Source organism: Trachurus japonicus, chromosome 4, assembly GCF_045865225.1.
Source record: "Trachurus japonicus isolate A0001 chromosome 4, Traja_1.0".
In the NCBI taxonomy this organism is placed as follows: Eukaryota; Metazoa; Chordata; class Actinopteri; order Carangiformes; family Carangidae; genus Trachurus; species Trachurus japonicus.
In genome coordinates, this window is record NC_140910.1 from 4,918,922 (window position 1) to 4,933,660 (window position 14,739).

The 14,739-nt window shown below is 40.9% G+C and overlaps 1 protein-coding gene across 1 annotated transcript; it reads left to right on the forward strand.

Annotated features, from left to right (window-relative positions):
• The first annotated feature begins 163 nt into the window (after positions 1-163).
• On the forward strand, positions 164-12,051 carry lrrc41 (leucine rich repeat containing 41). Its single transcript, XM_085773501.1, has 10 exons — positions 164-427; positions 1,030-1,116; positions 1,225-1,283; positions 1,372-2,161; positions 2,738-2,953; positions 3,812-3,976; positions 5,892-5,990; positions 6,100-6,228; positions 8,476-8,548; positions 11,687-12,051. Exons 1-10 carry the CDS (start codon positions 331-333, stop codon positions 11,904-11,906), a joined length of 1,935 nt encoding a protein of 644 aa, XP_085629627.1. The 5' UTR covers positions 164-330; the 3' UTR covers positions 11,907-12,051.
• The last annotated feature ends 2,688 nt before the right edge of the window (positions 12,052-14,739 follow it).

Genomic DNA, 14,739 nt, shown 5'->3' on the forward strand with positions numbered 1-14,739 from the left:
GTCTTCGTCAACACCCTGTAGGGGGCAGTCTGCAACTTTTACGTTGGTGTGTAGGCCGCCATTAACCCAGAGGAGAAGAAGCAGCAGCAGCAGCACATATAATACATCCATGCAGCAGCCATGGCAGCAGCACGTCAACGGTCGTCAACAACAACGACGTACCGGTTGGCGGCAGTAACGAGCCATATCTCAGCTTGACAACCGGCGTCCAACGTGAGGAAACGGGAGAGACTAGAGGACTAGAGCAGCAGAGGAGTCTACCTGAGGCGGGTCAGGTGGTCTGTCTGTCCCAGCATCGTTACTGAACGATAAACACACTGATGGTGAACCATGCGAGAAGCAGCCAACAAGGAGACGTGTCTGAAGGAGCTGTGTTTCCACGCTGTCAGGGAACATTTTGCTGCTTTGGGCATTAAAGCTATTCTAGGTATGAGACTATTTCATATTCAACGCTTTTGTTACTGGTAACTTCAGTTGGAGAGCTAACACAGGAGTTACTTAGCTTAAGTTAAGTTTCAACCTATAACAGGGGCTAACATGGAGCTAACGTCAAGCGGAGACCTGCCTAAAATGAACCTAGCAAGTGTTTGTTTATGTTACTATCAGGAGCGTCATTATCTCTTATTGTAAATGTAACGTATAGACAGTCAAAGCTGATCGTCCAGTTGTGGTCTGTTTACTATAAGAGCCTGATCTCTAACATGGATTAGGTCACAGTCAATTCCAATGCTGTACTTTTAAAAGATTTGATTTCAGTGTTGTAGCACCCATTCATGTTTTGCCAGTCGTTACTGGCCCATTGTTGCATCCTGCTCCACTCAAAAGAGAGACTACAGGACATGTTTAACGAATTATGCCATGATTTGATCTGTCCAATCAAAGAAAAGAGAATGCTTCCAATGTGACTGTATGCGTTTAAGTAAAAAAAAACCCAGTAACTGTTTTGTTGAGCCGAACCAAAGACAGTGACACAGATGTGGAGGAAGTTTACTCTTGATGAAATGTCCAAACCTCTCTGTCACAACTTAGAGATTCCAGTGCCTCTCATTAAGGAGCTTCTTCCTCATCTAACGGTCTGTCAATTGGATGAAATCCAACCTGAGCTGAATCAGAGAGGTAAGAACTGTAGTGAAGATGCAAACATGGTTGTTGTGTCATAGAGATTGCAGCAGACAAATTTAACTGTGTTTCAAATGAATGTGTTTTTTCTTTGGCATGTCTCAGGGCTATCAACTCATTATGGATGGGCTGCAGTCCTACAGGACCTGCGTGGACGACACGTTGTAGGTGGAGTCCCTGATTTAATGGAGAATCCCATACACAGTAACATGCAGAACCTGTATATGATACATCTCCTCCGTTTCATTTCAGGCAGCAGACTTCCCCACAGAAGAAGAGGCCAAACATGAAGTTATGAGAAATCTGTTTACACTTGTATTTTACGGCTTCAGAAATCACTTTGTGTGTCGAAATGCCAAAAATTTAAACACACCATCCTTCATCTGGGCTGCTGCGAGATGCATCAAACAGCTTGTACTTAGTCCAAGTCTGCGACTTCAAAGTTTAACTGCTGAGCAGCGGCCTGTTCTTAACCACCTAGAGACGCGAATCAGAAATATTATTGTATCGCGGACCTTTGACCTATCAGAGAGCAGTTCACAACTTGCACTCTATGTTTTCCATCGCCTGGTAGACCATGGGGTGGCCAAAGAAATCATTCTACCTGCGCACTGTCCTATCAACCTGGCCTGGTTCCTACATGGAAGGGGTTCTCAGTATATTCATCCAGAGTTGAAGAGCCTCATGCAAGTCCAAAATGAAACCTCCATTCCACATGCTGCTTCAGCCAGTGCAGACGGACCCAGCTGCAGTACAGGTCTTAAGACTGCAAGTTCAGAAGATGAGGATGATCAAGGCACCCCGTGCAAAAAACGCAGGTTGACCTCTGGGCCTGTGGAGGATGCATCTACAAAAGGAACTGTGGACCCACAGGCTCTCTGTCAGACCTTCACTCCAGGCTGTTGTCCCTCAGCAGGGGGCTGCCCATGGGGGCAGATTGAGTGTCTGACTATCAGAGGAAATGTGCCCAAATCTCTCAGAGTGCTGATCTCTGCCCTCCCCACATTTTTCTGCCTTCGCTCTCTATGTCTTCAGAGCTCTGGTAAGTTTGCCACTTTATGTGCCAGCAGGTTTTTTTTTGGTTTTTTTGGTTTTGTTTTAATAAACAGATTTTATTATATTTTCAGAACTTACATTACAGCAATTCGTAATCATAAGTCAAGAAGTAGTGGTCTGAGCTAGGGAGGAGAAAAAAATAAGTAAAAATTAAATGGAGTAGAAAATGATAGTGTATTAGGGCCACTGTGAAAAATATATTGTTTGAAAATGTTTGTCACTGGTACAGATGTGATACCTGAGTTCTGAAGTGCTTTTCATTGTTTTGATACACAGCCTAAAGAGTCATACACTAGATTTTCTACCAAAAAATGTTCGGCATTGCGGTTTGCCTGGTTAAAACAGGTGGAATAAATACTTGTAAAGTTAAACACTTTGAACACCAGGTCAAATATCCTGTACTAAATAGAATTACACACTGTGTGAAAGGATGAAATATTTTGCATCCTGAAGTGCATAAATTTGTACGAGTATTATTGTATTGGATCCAGAGAACCAGTGAAATGTAAAATGATTACCTTATTAGAATAATTACTATGCAAGTTTCTCCTTTTTTTTCTAGTATTATTAGACGATGCTGACTTGTCGGGCCTGGCCGGAGCCCTCAGGCAGCTGTCTGGGAGCGGCCGCAGCTCCCTCACAGCTCTCAACATTGGGATCCTGTCAGACACCAAACACCTAAAGATGCTGCTCAGTGCCAGCCCCAACCTGACGTCCCTGCATGTAGACATCCAAACTGTCTTGAGACCAGTGCGTTTCCCAAATCATTTCAGGACTGGTGAGTCAGGCATGCCGGAAACTGTAAAGCCTCTATCAACTTCAAAGTAACACTTGAAATGAACATATTGTTCCTGTTGAAGTTCTTCAATCAATCCAACTGCATGCAACATATACTGTAGTACAGAAAGGAGAGTCATTTCAATGTTATCAAATGATTTAATTTAACTGTTCCAATGTAACTCAAAATTAAGAAGCTGTTCATCATCTTTAAAAGTTGTTGTTCCAGATCTGAGGAGTCTTTCTTTAGAAAAGGGCTAACCAACATTATGGTATATTATAATGTCCTTTACACATCCTGTACTCTTTGCTACTGTTACAAGAGAATTTCCCACATGTGGGATCAATAAAGAGTCTTATGTCTTACTGTATGTATTGGTTTATAATATATTGGCCAATTTTTAAAGGGACAACGAGGAGTTTCTATTTTGGTTATAAAAAAGTCTCATGTTAATGTGGATGAATCTACGCTACCCACACTTGTTAATGGGCCCATTTTCGATTTTGTCTCTGTCGTTATTTTGTTATTATTAGTGGTGGCGGAAATGCTGGGGGCGAGCCGACCAGCCTTTTTTACTTTCGGTTTCGCGGCGAGTCATGAAAATAACGCCGCAGAATCGCCGTTTATGGTCGGAACTACGACGGTATGTGAACCTCTTCGAACCTCTGACTTTAATTATTGATGAATGAAAACATGAGTCTGTCTTGCCGCCGGTCCAAGAATTTCACGGTGCGCGCGGAGGCTCATAAATGTAGTGTGAAAACGCTTCGCTTTTCCAAAACTCCTCTTTGTCCCTTTAACTGATAACTGGACAGCTGGGTATTAAAATCAACCTATCTTCCGATCTTCTCTCAACAGAGCTGCGCCTGGAGAAGCTGACAATCAAAATGGCTAATGTCCAAACAGATGTGGACAGCATCAGGGCTGTGTTGAGATGCTCTCCACAGCTCACCTCTCTTCACATAGCCGGGGTCACACAAGCAACAGGCTGCACTCTACCCCAGCTCCTCCTCACTCTCATGGGTAAGGTGTCATTGTGAAGGACGAGTTCACACAGATGAGTTCAGGATGAATCCAACACTGGTGATCCAAATGAACAGAATCCAGCTGTAGCAGTGCACGTTTTGTGTTGTGAAGCAAACAAGGGGGAGGGAGCAGTGGGGGCAGAGTGAATGTATCCGTTCATGCTGCACTTGAATTGATCTTTATTTTATTTTTAGATAATTTATATCTTATTTATTTGACCTTCTGAAGCACTTGAACTTCCTTTGGCAGTGTTGGCAGCACCAGCAGTATCATTAATGTTTAGTGTGGGTGAAAAAGAGTCACCGCACTCACGACGAGGATCTTAATGTCTCTTTATTCAAGCAGTGCACAGAATCTCCCACATCAGAGGAATCCATCAGTATTTAAGAACAATGCAGAGTATGTCATGTTATCTCTTATGCTGCAAGGAGGATGTTTTCAGAACCTTTCCTCCCAGAGCCGCCTCCTCCATTCCTCCACTATCTACAAGGCCGCTTTGCAAACTAAAACTGGACTGAGATTTCTCACAAAACTCTCCTGCAAAACAGGACATGTAATCAACAAGGTTAAATGATGAACACTCAGTGTTTTTTTCTTCTTTTTTTGATACTTTTTATTTAGTATTTTCAATTTAAAGGAAAACAAGTTGACAACAAGCTGTCAAGGAAATAAAAAAACAAAAACAAACGGACAAAAACATGGGGGCTCCTCTGTTGATAATCTCATATATTTAATGTCCAGTCAGTGTCTTTACTTGTTAATGTGTAGTGTCCTCTATTGTTCTGATAAAAGCAGTCCATTCTCCCATTTCCTGGGAAAGGTCACTCCTCTAGATCTGAGAGGGAAAGTCATCTTTTCCATTAATACTAGCACTTTGTCATAACTTTTTTACAAGCCATCAACAGTATTTTACATATACAGAATACTAGTCTTCTTTAATAATCACATTCTCGTTTAAGACACAAAAATAGGAATTGTGTATCCCAAAATCTTTCCCACATACATTACCCCAAAAAGTTTGAATTGTTGGGCATAACCAAAATATATAGGAGTAGTCTGCGTTCATGTTACCTCACTGCCTCCAGCACTGTTCTTGTGATTGAGAGAATTTCCTTTTTTATAAGAGGTGTAAAGAAAAAAACAAATTAAAATTTTTCCAGCCAAACATTCTCCACTTCTTTGAACTCGTAGATGAATGCTGTGCACACCACATGGAACGCCAATCCTCCTCTGATATGTCTATGTTTGGTTCTTTCTCCCATTTTGCTTGAATGTATTCTGTGTTGATCCCATTCTGTTTCTGAAGACCTTGATCAATTTTAGAAATTATTTTTCTCTTCTTCTTTTTATAAGCTTCAATTGGAATATCTATCACTGTATTGCCCTCTCCGCACAATGTTGGTTTGATTCTTTTATCATAGGAATCCCTTTTTTGCAGGTATCGGAAGAAATCTTTGTCTTCCAGTCCGAACTCTTTTTGTAACTCTTTGAAACTTTTTAAAAGCCCTCTGTGGTAGTGTGTACACCGCTGTAATGCCCCTGTCCCACCATCGTCTGAATCCAGCATCACTGATTCCTGGTTTGAATCTGGGATCTAGAGCAGGCCAAATTAATCATTTGATGTCTCCCTCCAAATTGTATTCTTTTACCATCTTGCTCCAGATAACCAGTGTTTGTAAAATGATTTAATTTTTGCTTAGTTGAGCCAATTTGTCCCCTAATATTGCCTGAATCTTGAAACACTTAGACAATATGATTTGTAACCCAGTGCACCCGTAGCACTGCAGCACTTGTGGTGTGAACACATTTACTTTTTATCATAGGAGTTCCACCTCCTGTGATTTGGTACTTTGACTAATTGTGCAGCCCTGGTCTAACTGCTGCTGTTGATGACATGTGATCATGTTTTCAGAGTCAAACCAGCGCCTGAGAAGTCTCACCCTGGAAGACATGAACTTGTCTGAATGTCTTCATGTGATCCTGAATCTTCTCAGACAACTCAAGTTGGAGGGTAAGAAAAAGAGAGTGGTCTATGATTTCCTCCTTGACACGCTCTTGAGCAGATCCGGTGGAGTTTCAGCCTCAGGACTGACTTCTTTCTCTTCTCTCTCCTCTCTCAGAGCTGCGGTGCAATGACTGCCGCCTTCTAGAGAGGTCGGAGGACAAGCAGGAGAGTTTGCAGCAGCTGGTGGCTGCAGTGAAGTCGGTGCCTTCGCTCCACACGCTCAGCCTGGCTCAGAATCGGCTCGGTAAGCTCCTTCTCACATCTCAGGGTTCCATTCAGGGACACATCAGGACCACAACTGTATCTGATCTGTGATCTTTGTGTTCAGACTTTATCATGTAAAAAGGTTAGCCTCTCTGTTACTTTTTATTTCATCACATCAAAAAATGAAACAGTTTTTGTGATGTACAAAGGTTTGGATGTCCGCAAACTTCAGACTTCAGACTTCAGACTTCAGACACTTTATTGTCATTTCACACAAATGTACAAGATACATCGGCTGAAACGAAATATCGTTTCTCACCAGCTCCTACTAGCAGCGCTTTATTAAAAGAAAAATAATAATAAATAATTTAAAAACGTGTTAAACCTAGTAAGGCTTTAATCAAGTCTATAAGGCAGTTCATTGAGGTCAAGAAACGTCATTGGGGAATTTTAGCTATAAAACCCTTCCTCGTGGTGGCGAAGAAGAAGAAGAAAAATGGTGAAGAACAAGAAGAAGATCCCCTGAGACTCTGGAAATGAAGCTGCATTTGAAGGGAAGGCTATAACAACAGCTGAACACTTCCAGCTCGAAACGGGTCACTTTCAGCGCCTCATCTCAGAGTGAGTTCCAGTGTATCATCAGCGGGGGCCGCAGAGTGCTGTGGTGTACCCAGCAATCATGCAGTTCCCGTTGATCTCTGATCCAAGGTAAAGAGGTCTCTTGTAAAAACAAAGGCAGCTCCCTGTGCACAGCCACAGAACTGCTGCAGAGTACTGTGTGATCATCACTGGTTGCTTCAGCCCACAGCTATTATCTGTCAGTGTCACCTCTGCAGCCCTGTAACTGCCCACAAACTACAGTACATTCTACAGAAATGGCTCCTCTGAAAGTCACTAAGGACATTATGATGCTGCAGACAACAGCAGCGCCTTTATTAGATAGACTCATCCAGCTGGTGGCTGTCTCCAGCTCTGTCCCGTCTCCCCTACAGGGGGTTTCAAGGCTCTGCAGATCACATGTTCTGGTTTATGCCCCAAGGCAAGGCAAGGCAAGTTTATTTATATAGCTCATTTTAACAAACAGTTTGTCTCAAAGGGCTTTACATGGCATCATAACAACATCCTCTGACCTTAGACCCTCACATCGACTGAGTAAAAACACCCAAGAAAAACCAGGAGAAACCCAGGACGAGCAGACGTGACAGATGTTGTGTACAGACAAGAAAACAGTTTATAACATGGGATATGGGATAAATGGGGAATATTCAGTGAAGAGGAGCTGGTGGAGGCAGCTACTAGTGGGCAGGCTGGGTTGTAGAGAGGGGAAGCAGGGAGCTTAATGTGAACACTGGTGGGCAGGCTGCTCCACATGCTGTTTTCTCTACTAAATCTGCTGCCTCTAGGACGGCATGATGGCAGCATTTAAACCCAACATGTAGAGGCTACAGTCCTCAACGCAGGCGTCCCCGGTTCGAATCCCGCGTCCTGCATGTCATTCCCTCTCTCTGCCTCCCCCTTTCCTGTCTATCTCTCACTATGTACTATCAAGTAAAGGCAAAAAAAACATATTTTTTTAATTTTGACTCCATGAATATCCTTAATCTGTGACTATAATGACTCACTGAAATGATTTAGATTTTTTTTTTCTACATTGAGCTTGTTTACAGTTAATCCAGGTCCAATAAGGCTGCGACAACGCTGACGTATGATCCAGACTGAGGCCAATCAGGCTTCTACATGCAGTACATGTCTATTCCCCACTTTATTTATTGTTTTCACAATTGAAACATCGTATCCACAAGTTTCTGAACGTCATCTATGGTCAAAACCGGAAGCCGGTTTTGTATTTCCGGTGGAATTGTACATTTACGTTTCCATGGTTTTCAGTCGTTGTCATAGTTGCGGTAAACGCATGGATCTATTAACGCTGGCTTTTAACACGGATGTCAATTTGTGTGATATCCATTGTTAAAAGCTGGTGTGATGAGCCATGCGTTTTGCAGATTTTCATTGAAAAAAAAAAAATCCATGCATTTACCGTGACTACCGAAACGTAAACATAAGCCAGTCTAATCTTTTCTAGCTTCAAGAGTTGTGGCGTATCTCTAACCCAGTGTTTCTAGGAGGGCGGGGCAGCCTGTTTCCAATACATGTCTCTGATTTTAACAAGCTGTGTTTAGTCACAGTTTTTTTCTCTGGTCAAATATAGGCTGCATGCTTCCGTTCCTCTCAGCAGAAGTGCTGTTGTATGTCAGACTGTAACCATGAATCCTCTGTGTGTCAACAGCCAAGAACGTGTGTGTGCTGGCGGAGTTGTTCTCAGGATCTTCACCAAGCTCAGTGGAACGACTCAACATCAGGTGACAGCTGCTGACGTAGCACAAACACACTCTCATTTTTCTACATCTGGAACACACACACACGCACACCACATAAAGGAGCTCACAGGCCTGTGCAGGGAGCCACTGGTTCCACGCCCATCTGGCTGGACCATTCTGTGAGCGTTTGTCTGTCTCTTCTAATTCTATCAAATAAAGTCATCAAATGACTGAAAAATGACCTCTAAAGTATATTCTTATAGAGATAGAAATGTGTCCTAAAAAAAACTACCTTATCTAAAGCATTTAGCATCCTCACCGGGAAATATTTCACAAATAGCAGCACGATCCCAACAAAGAGAACTGATCCCAACTGTGCACATTCAACATCACCATTCACCAGGACATCGAGGCTTAATCCTCCCACTGTCATTGAATTCACTTCCTCCATGTTAGGAATAGTATAGAAGAATAGAAAATAGAAAAGCTATGAGAAGCTCTCACAGTAACACAATCAATGATGTTTTTGCAACTGCAGAGCACATGAGAAAATACTCCTGACCTGTTACTTTTAAACAGTCCTAATGGAATCATTTCATTTGACCTGTGTATGTGACAAAAATACATCTTTTAATCCTTGTATTGTTATCTGTTATTTAGTTAGTATTTTAGTCATCAGTGCTTTCACTTACTGAATATGAAGATTAATGACTTTGAGACATCATTTTTATGTTAATGGCAGTAGTACCAGCAGGTGGTGATGTTCAGAGACACCTCAGTTTCTCTGCCTCATTTTCGGTTTCCCTAATTATTTACCGTGAAACTCTGAAGATTGAAGTTTGACATAAGTGATATGGTCATATTATTATGACATCTTATAAACTGGCGCTATTTTTTATTTATTTATTTATTATTCATTATAGTTTCATTCTTTTTTTTCATTCAAAATTTAATTCATTTACCCATCCTCCGCTCCCGCATCCTTCTTTTGTCCTTTGTTTGTATTTTTCTTTCTTATTTTTAAAATTATTGCTGTTATTATCACTATTATTATTAGGGTCCGGGCAGCTAAGCTGCCGGGACACTATTGTATTCCTAGGAATTCTTCTTCTTCTTCTTTCTTCTTCTTCTTCTTCCAAGGAAGTCATACTTCCCATGGGCGAAAACTCACCAAACTTCACAGAAACATCCAACCCCATGCCAGATTCACTCAACTCCAAGGACATGTGCCCCCCCCTCCTAGGGGGGGCACAATAAGCGTTTAAATTTAAAAACTTTAAAAATTCCTACCATACCAACGGTAGATGCTACAGTGTTGAAACTTCACCACAATGTCGCCTCAATACTGCTGAAACTTTTGTCCACTTAAACTTATTACAAATTATGAAGTCCATCACTCTGTTTTTTTCGATAACTGTAAAACTTTTAAAATGTATCTCCTCCCACAATTTTTGCTCAATTGACACCAAACTTGCTACAGAGCATCTCCAGACCGTCCTCCACAAAACTTGTTTCTCGGATTTTTGATTAAGCAAAAATTGAGCCAACAGTGCATGAAAACGTTTGACTGTAAACACTACTGTAAACATATACCATCAAATTCTTGCTAAATACATTTTCAATCTTCCTGAAAAAAAATGACAATATTCTGGAGTCATGGTTGATGAAGTTTGGCAAATATCAGAATTTTAATTAAAAAACTGAATTTTTGAGAACATTTTGAATTCTGCTCTCATGGGAACAACTGCAGCCAATGTGAGTGTGGAATTTTTAAACATCATATTTTCTCTTATGAAGCAATACACTTATCATTAAAAACAAATCACCAACATTTCCATGCTGTCAATATGCAATTTATGTATTATCAGATTTTTGTTTAGATGACTGAATTTCTGACTTTTGACCATTTCATCACAACAGCTGCCCGGGCACTGACTCACCTGAGTGGATAAATGAAGCTACACAGCAGGTCCCACTACCAGCTAATTAGCTCAGTGAGTTAAGAGCTGGTTCTTGGTGTCAGAGATTGTGAGTTCGAGACCCAGCAAGGGTGATGATGATAATGACAGATCAAATGTCAGATGTCCTCAAGCTATTTTGCTGTCTAAATGCAATTTATGTATTAACAGATTTTTGTTTAGATAACAGAAATCTGCGTTCACAACTGCTGCCCGGACACTGACTCCCTGAGTCTATTTGAGAAGACACACAGCAGGTCTCACTTCCAGATAATTAGCTCACTGAGTTAAGCGCTGGTTCTTGGTGTCAGAGGTTGTGAGTTCGAGACCCAGCCAGGGTGATGATGATGATGATGATGACGACAGATCAAAATGTCAAATGTCCTCAACATGAAACACAAGACAATTGTCCTAATGGTGGCATCACAGCAAGCTTCTAAGTTTAAAAATCCAAATAGCTTGGACTGGACCATGTGCGAAGGCTCCTAACATCTTAGACTCATAGTAGATGTTTGACAAATACATATCATTATTTTACCTCAAAAACTGATTTTTCTTTTTCTGCCTACACGACAGTGAATGGCTTACACAATTTGTGAAGCCACTATTGATCTGCCACTTGTCAATTAGCTCAGTGCGATAGACAACGGTCTTTGGTTCTAGAGATTGTGGGTTCAATCCTCAACTGGTGCAAATTGAACATTATAAGGTCAACTGTCTTGTCTTCCTATTCTCCTGTTTGTTGCTCAGAATTGCCTAAATTTGCCCAAAAGTAGCCCGGACCCGACCCATCGCTGCGCAGCAGCTATAATTTCCATTATTATTGCTGTCACAGCTGTTATTTTTAATATTATGAATTATTATTATGACCTATATTACTGTTATTATGCATTAATTTCTGTCTTTATTACTGCTGGCACTATTACTGTTATATATTATACCTGAATCACACACACGCACCTTATTCACACTTTGTGTATACATTGTATGTCCACTGTGTTGTATTTCACAATAAAAAAATAAGTTAATGGTAAGATATTAGTGATAACATACCAATAATTTAATACTTACATACTCAATACAGGACATTCGCTCTTAACTTTCACCACTGGTATTCTGTGCATTCGTATGTAAGGTGTTGTAAACCATTACTATAATTATTGTTAATGATCCATTAGACATTCTCTCATGGTTTCCATGTGCTGCCTTTTGTCCTGAACAGCTCTAACTTCATCCAGCCTGCTGAGCTGCTCGAGTTTGCTGAGAAACTGAGGACACATCGCCCCCAGCACCAGCTGACCCTGGACCTCAGGAGGAACCCAGGGGACCGAGACCCCGACACATGGAACGCTGCTCTGAATCTGCTCCGTCCCTTTTGTACTCTAGTGGTCGAAGGATGGAAATCCACTGACATGATGGCCGACCACGTCAGCAACATGTGAACAATGAACACCTGCTCTGACCCGGTGGGAGTGAGACGCTGTAAAAAGTTATGGTTCTAATTCAGTTTTTGACGGAGGAGAGAGACTGTTCTCACTTTGAATTCAGTTTGAATGAACCTCATACAGAGCATCATAAAAACCTGTGGAGCCGCGAGTCTAAAGAAGGGGGGGGGCGACTGTATCCTGTTATCTTGAGATAATTATTTGAGACCAGTCCATCCTCAGCTTCTACTCCACTCTTCTGTTCAGTCACATGTTGAGAGGCCAGCTGTTTGTTCTGTTTTCCTCATGAAATGTTTCTGTTGTTCTGGCAGAACATTGTTCACTTTGTTTTGTAATTTACATTTTAAATTGTTCTTTTTTTTTGTAATTAACTTTTCGGTAAAACTGTATAATAAGTACACACTATTAAGCAATAGTTAAGCATTAATAAATACTGAATTCTTCATTTCACACATTACAGTAATAGTCATTAGTTTATAAATACAGTTAGTGCTTATGAATGATGAGTAAAACATGTTTAACTGTGTTTATAAACTCCATACTAATGAGTATTAATGTGTTATAAATGATTAATTCAGTATTTAATGCTTAACTAATGCTTAATAGTGTGTACTTATTATAAAGTATAACCAACTTTTTTCATTGATTCCAGGCAGCACTGTACCATCAGTGTTTTACATCTTGTAAATTGTGTTATTTTATGCAGTTGGTGGAGGAAAAAAAGAAGCCACTGTTCATTTTTGACATTTGAATTGTTTATTAAACCAACATCCGTTACACTTCCAGAGTCGTCTCTCGGACAGCGGTGACAGTGGACGATAACATACAACTGAAAAAGCTGGAGGGTTGATGTTGAGGTGAAGAGCAGTTTCACAGCAGCTGTCTCACACCTTCTCTTCATTTTCTTTACATTAGACGAACAGCATCAACACCGACGACCAATTCATCATTAGTAGGAATCAAGTAGAAAAAAACAATCAGAAAAACGGATTAAAAAGAGCTCAATCTTTTTCTTAGTGGATGTTTAATGCTAAATACTGTAACACTTCTTTTTTTTTGTAAATTCAGTTTGTTTTCCTTGTATATTCTCACGTTTTAGTAAATTCAAGTTGGAGAGAATAGAGACCCACATGTCTGCATGCTAATTGGTTGATTTGTTGGGTCTATCTACAACCATCACTTACATAAAACAAAGACACTCGCACAAACACACACACTCACGCACACACGCTGCAACGCTTCAGTCTGGGCTGCCTCTCTCCGAGGCTTCTCCTTTACTAAGTGGTTTCGCCGGAAGTAAAAAATGAAAAGGTTTTGCCTAAACTCACAACTCACAAAGAGGTCAGTTTGTCAATGAAGGACCAGTCTGAAGTGTGAGATTATTTGAAAAAAGAAATGATTGGCTGTCAGAGGAGAGGAGCTCACCTTCACACCTAAAACATTCTGTTCATCTTAATGTGGAAACATCTGCGGACCTGCAGTGTTGGCGGCGTGTTCCTCTAAGGACAGCCAGCACTTCCTTTAGTTACAAACTGTGGCTCACATGTTGTATATCCTTGGTTAATAAACTGGACACCACTTGGGACAAGGAACCAAACCACTTCAGGCCTGTTTCTACAGCTGTGAAACCAGCTACACCCTGTATATGACACAGTGGTGGTGCAATGGATCAGATTTGGTAAAGCTAAATCAACAGCGAAGCTAAGTGAATCCTGCCATATTTTTTTACAAGATGCACACTTACAAAGTGAACTGACATAAAGGAGACAGTGAACGACTGAGGCTGATCATTCTTCTCATCTCCAGACAGACAACACAGTAACGCTGCCTACTTCAGGTAAAGTGACCAAGCATCTTGCAGGCAGCATCTTGGGACTCTTTTATTCTACAGGTTCTACAGTCAGTAGTTTGTTCCAAATTCATCAGGTTTTATAAATGTGGATCAATACAACAATGCCTTGACATAAAAATGTAGTTTTTGTAAATCAAATCGAGCATTCCAATACCTAATCTGCTGAGGATCAATACTCTGACTCACAAATTGGTGAAACTGTCCGATCCTTGCATCTTGCAGCTGCTTTGAGTTTAACGGCTGGTTGATGACTATGGTTCAATGATGATGACACATTAAGAAATCTCTGTTTGCTAATTACAATTTTTTTTTCCAGATAGTTAAAAAGTGAAACTGTTCCTCCAGACAAACCACAGCTTTGTGGATATGAAGACCTACACTTACAGATATCAGGGCTTAAAACACTTTCTGGTTCTTGAATATATGTGTGGAATAATGGGTGGAAGCTTAAATTGACTGTTCAGAGATGGGTTTAAGTTGTCACTTGTAGATCTCTATCAGTGTGAGGAGAATTTACATTTTAACAAGACTCTAAAAAAAAAGAAAAAAGGAAATTAACAACCCCCACCCCATCCCACCCCACCACCCTGTTACATTAACTTCCACAGCAATTTCCACTGTCACATAATGGTGCTTTTCCTCTCTTGTTTCTGTATATACTTATTTTTACATAGTCTGTACAGTGTCAATATACATGTTTTCTATCTGGAGTGTGTATGTTAAGAGTGAGTGAGCTGCACATTACACATACACAAAGTGACACTCGTCGCTGCGTCTCCGTGGAGACCGGGTCCGTTCAGCCGGAGATGATCTGTGAGGCCGAGCGCCGTCAGGACCTTTAAGGTGGAAGTCTGTTTTTTTTTATCTGGATGGTCCATGTGTTTGTGTGTGTGTGTCTCCATGACGCACTCACAGTCATCCTTTAAGTCGTGTCACAAAAAAACAACCCTCAAATGAATCAGAATGGTACAGCAAGAT

Bases quoted from the DNA above. Each gene is read 5' to 3' on its own strand.
- lrrc41 (XM_085773501.1), top strand. From the start codon at position 331: ATGCGAGAAGCAGCCAACAAGGAGACGTGTCTGAAGGAGCTGTGTTTC. The intron at 1,284-1,371 runs GTAGGTGGAGTC...GTTTCATTTCAG, and splicing joins ACCTGCGTGGACGACACGTT to GCAGCAGACTTCCCCACAGA. The intron at 2,162-2,737 runs GTAAGTTTGCCA...TTTTTTTTCTAG, and splicing joins TCTATGTCTTCAGAGCTCTG to TATTATTAGACGATGCTGAC.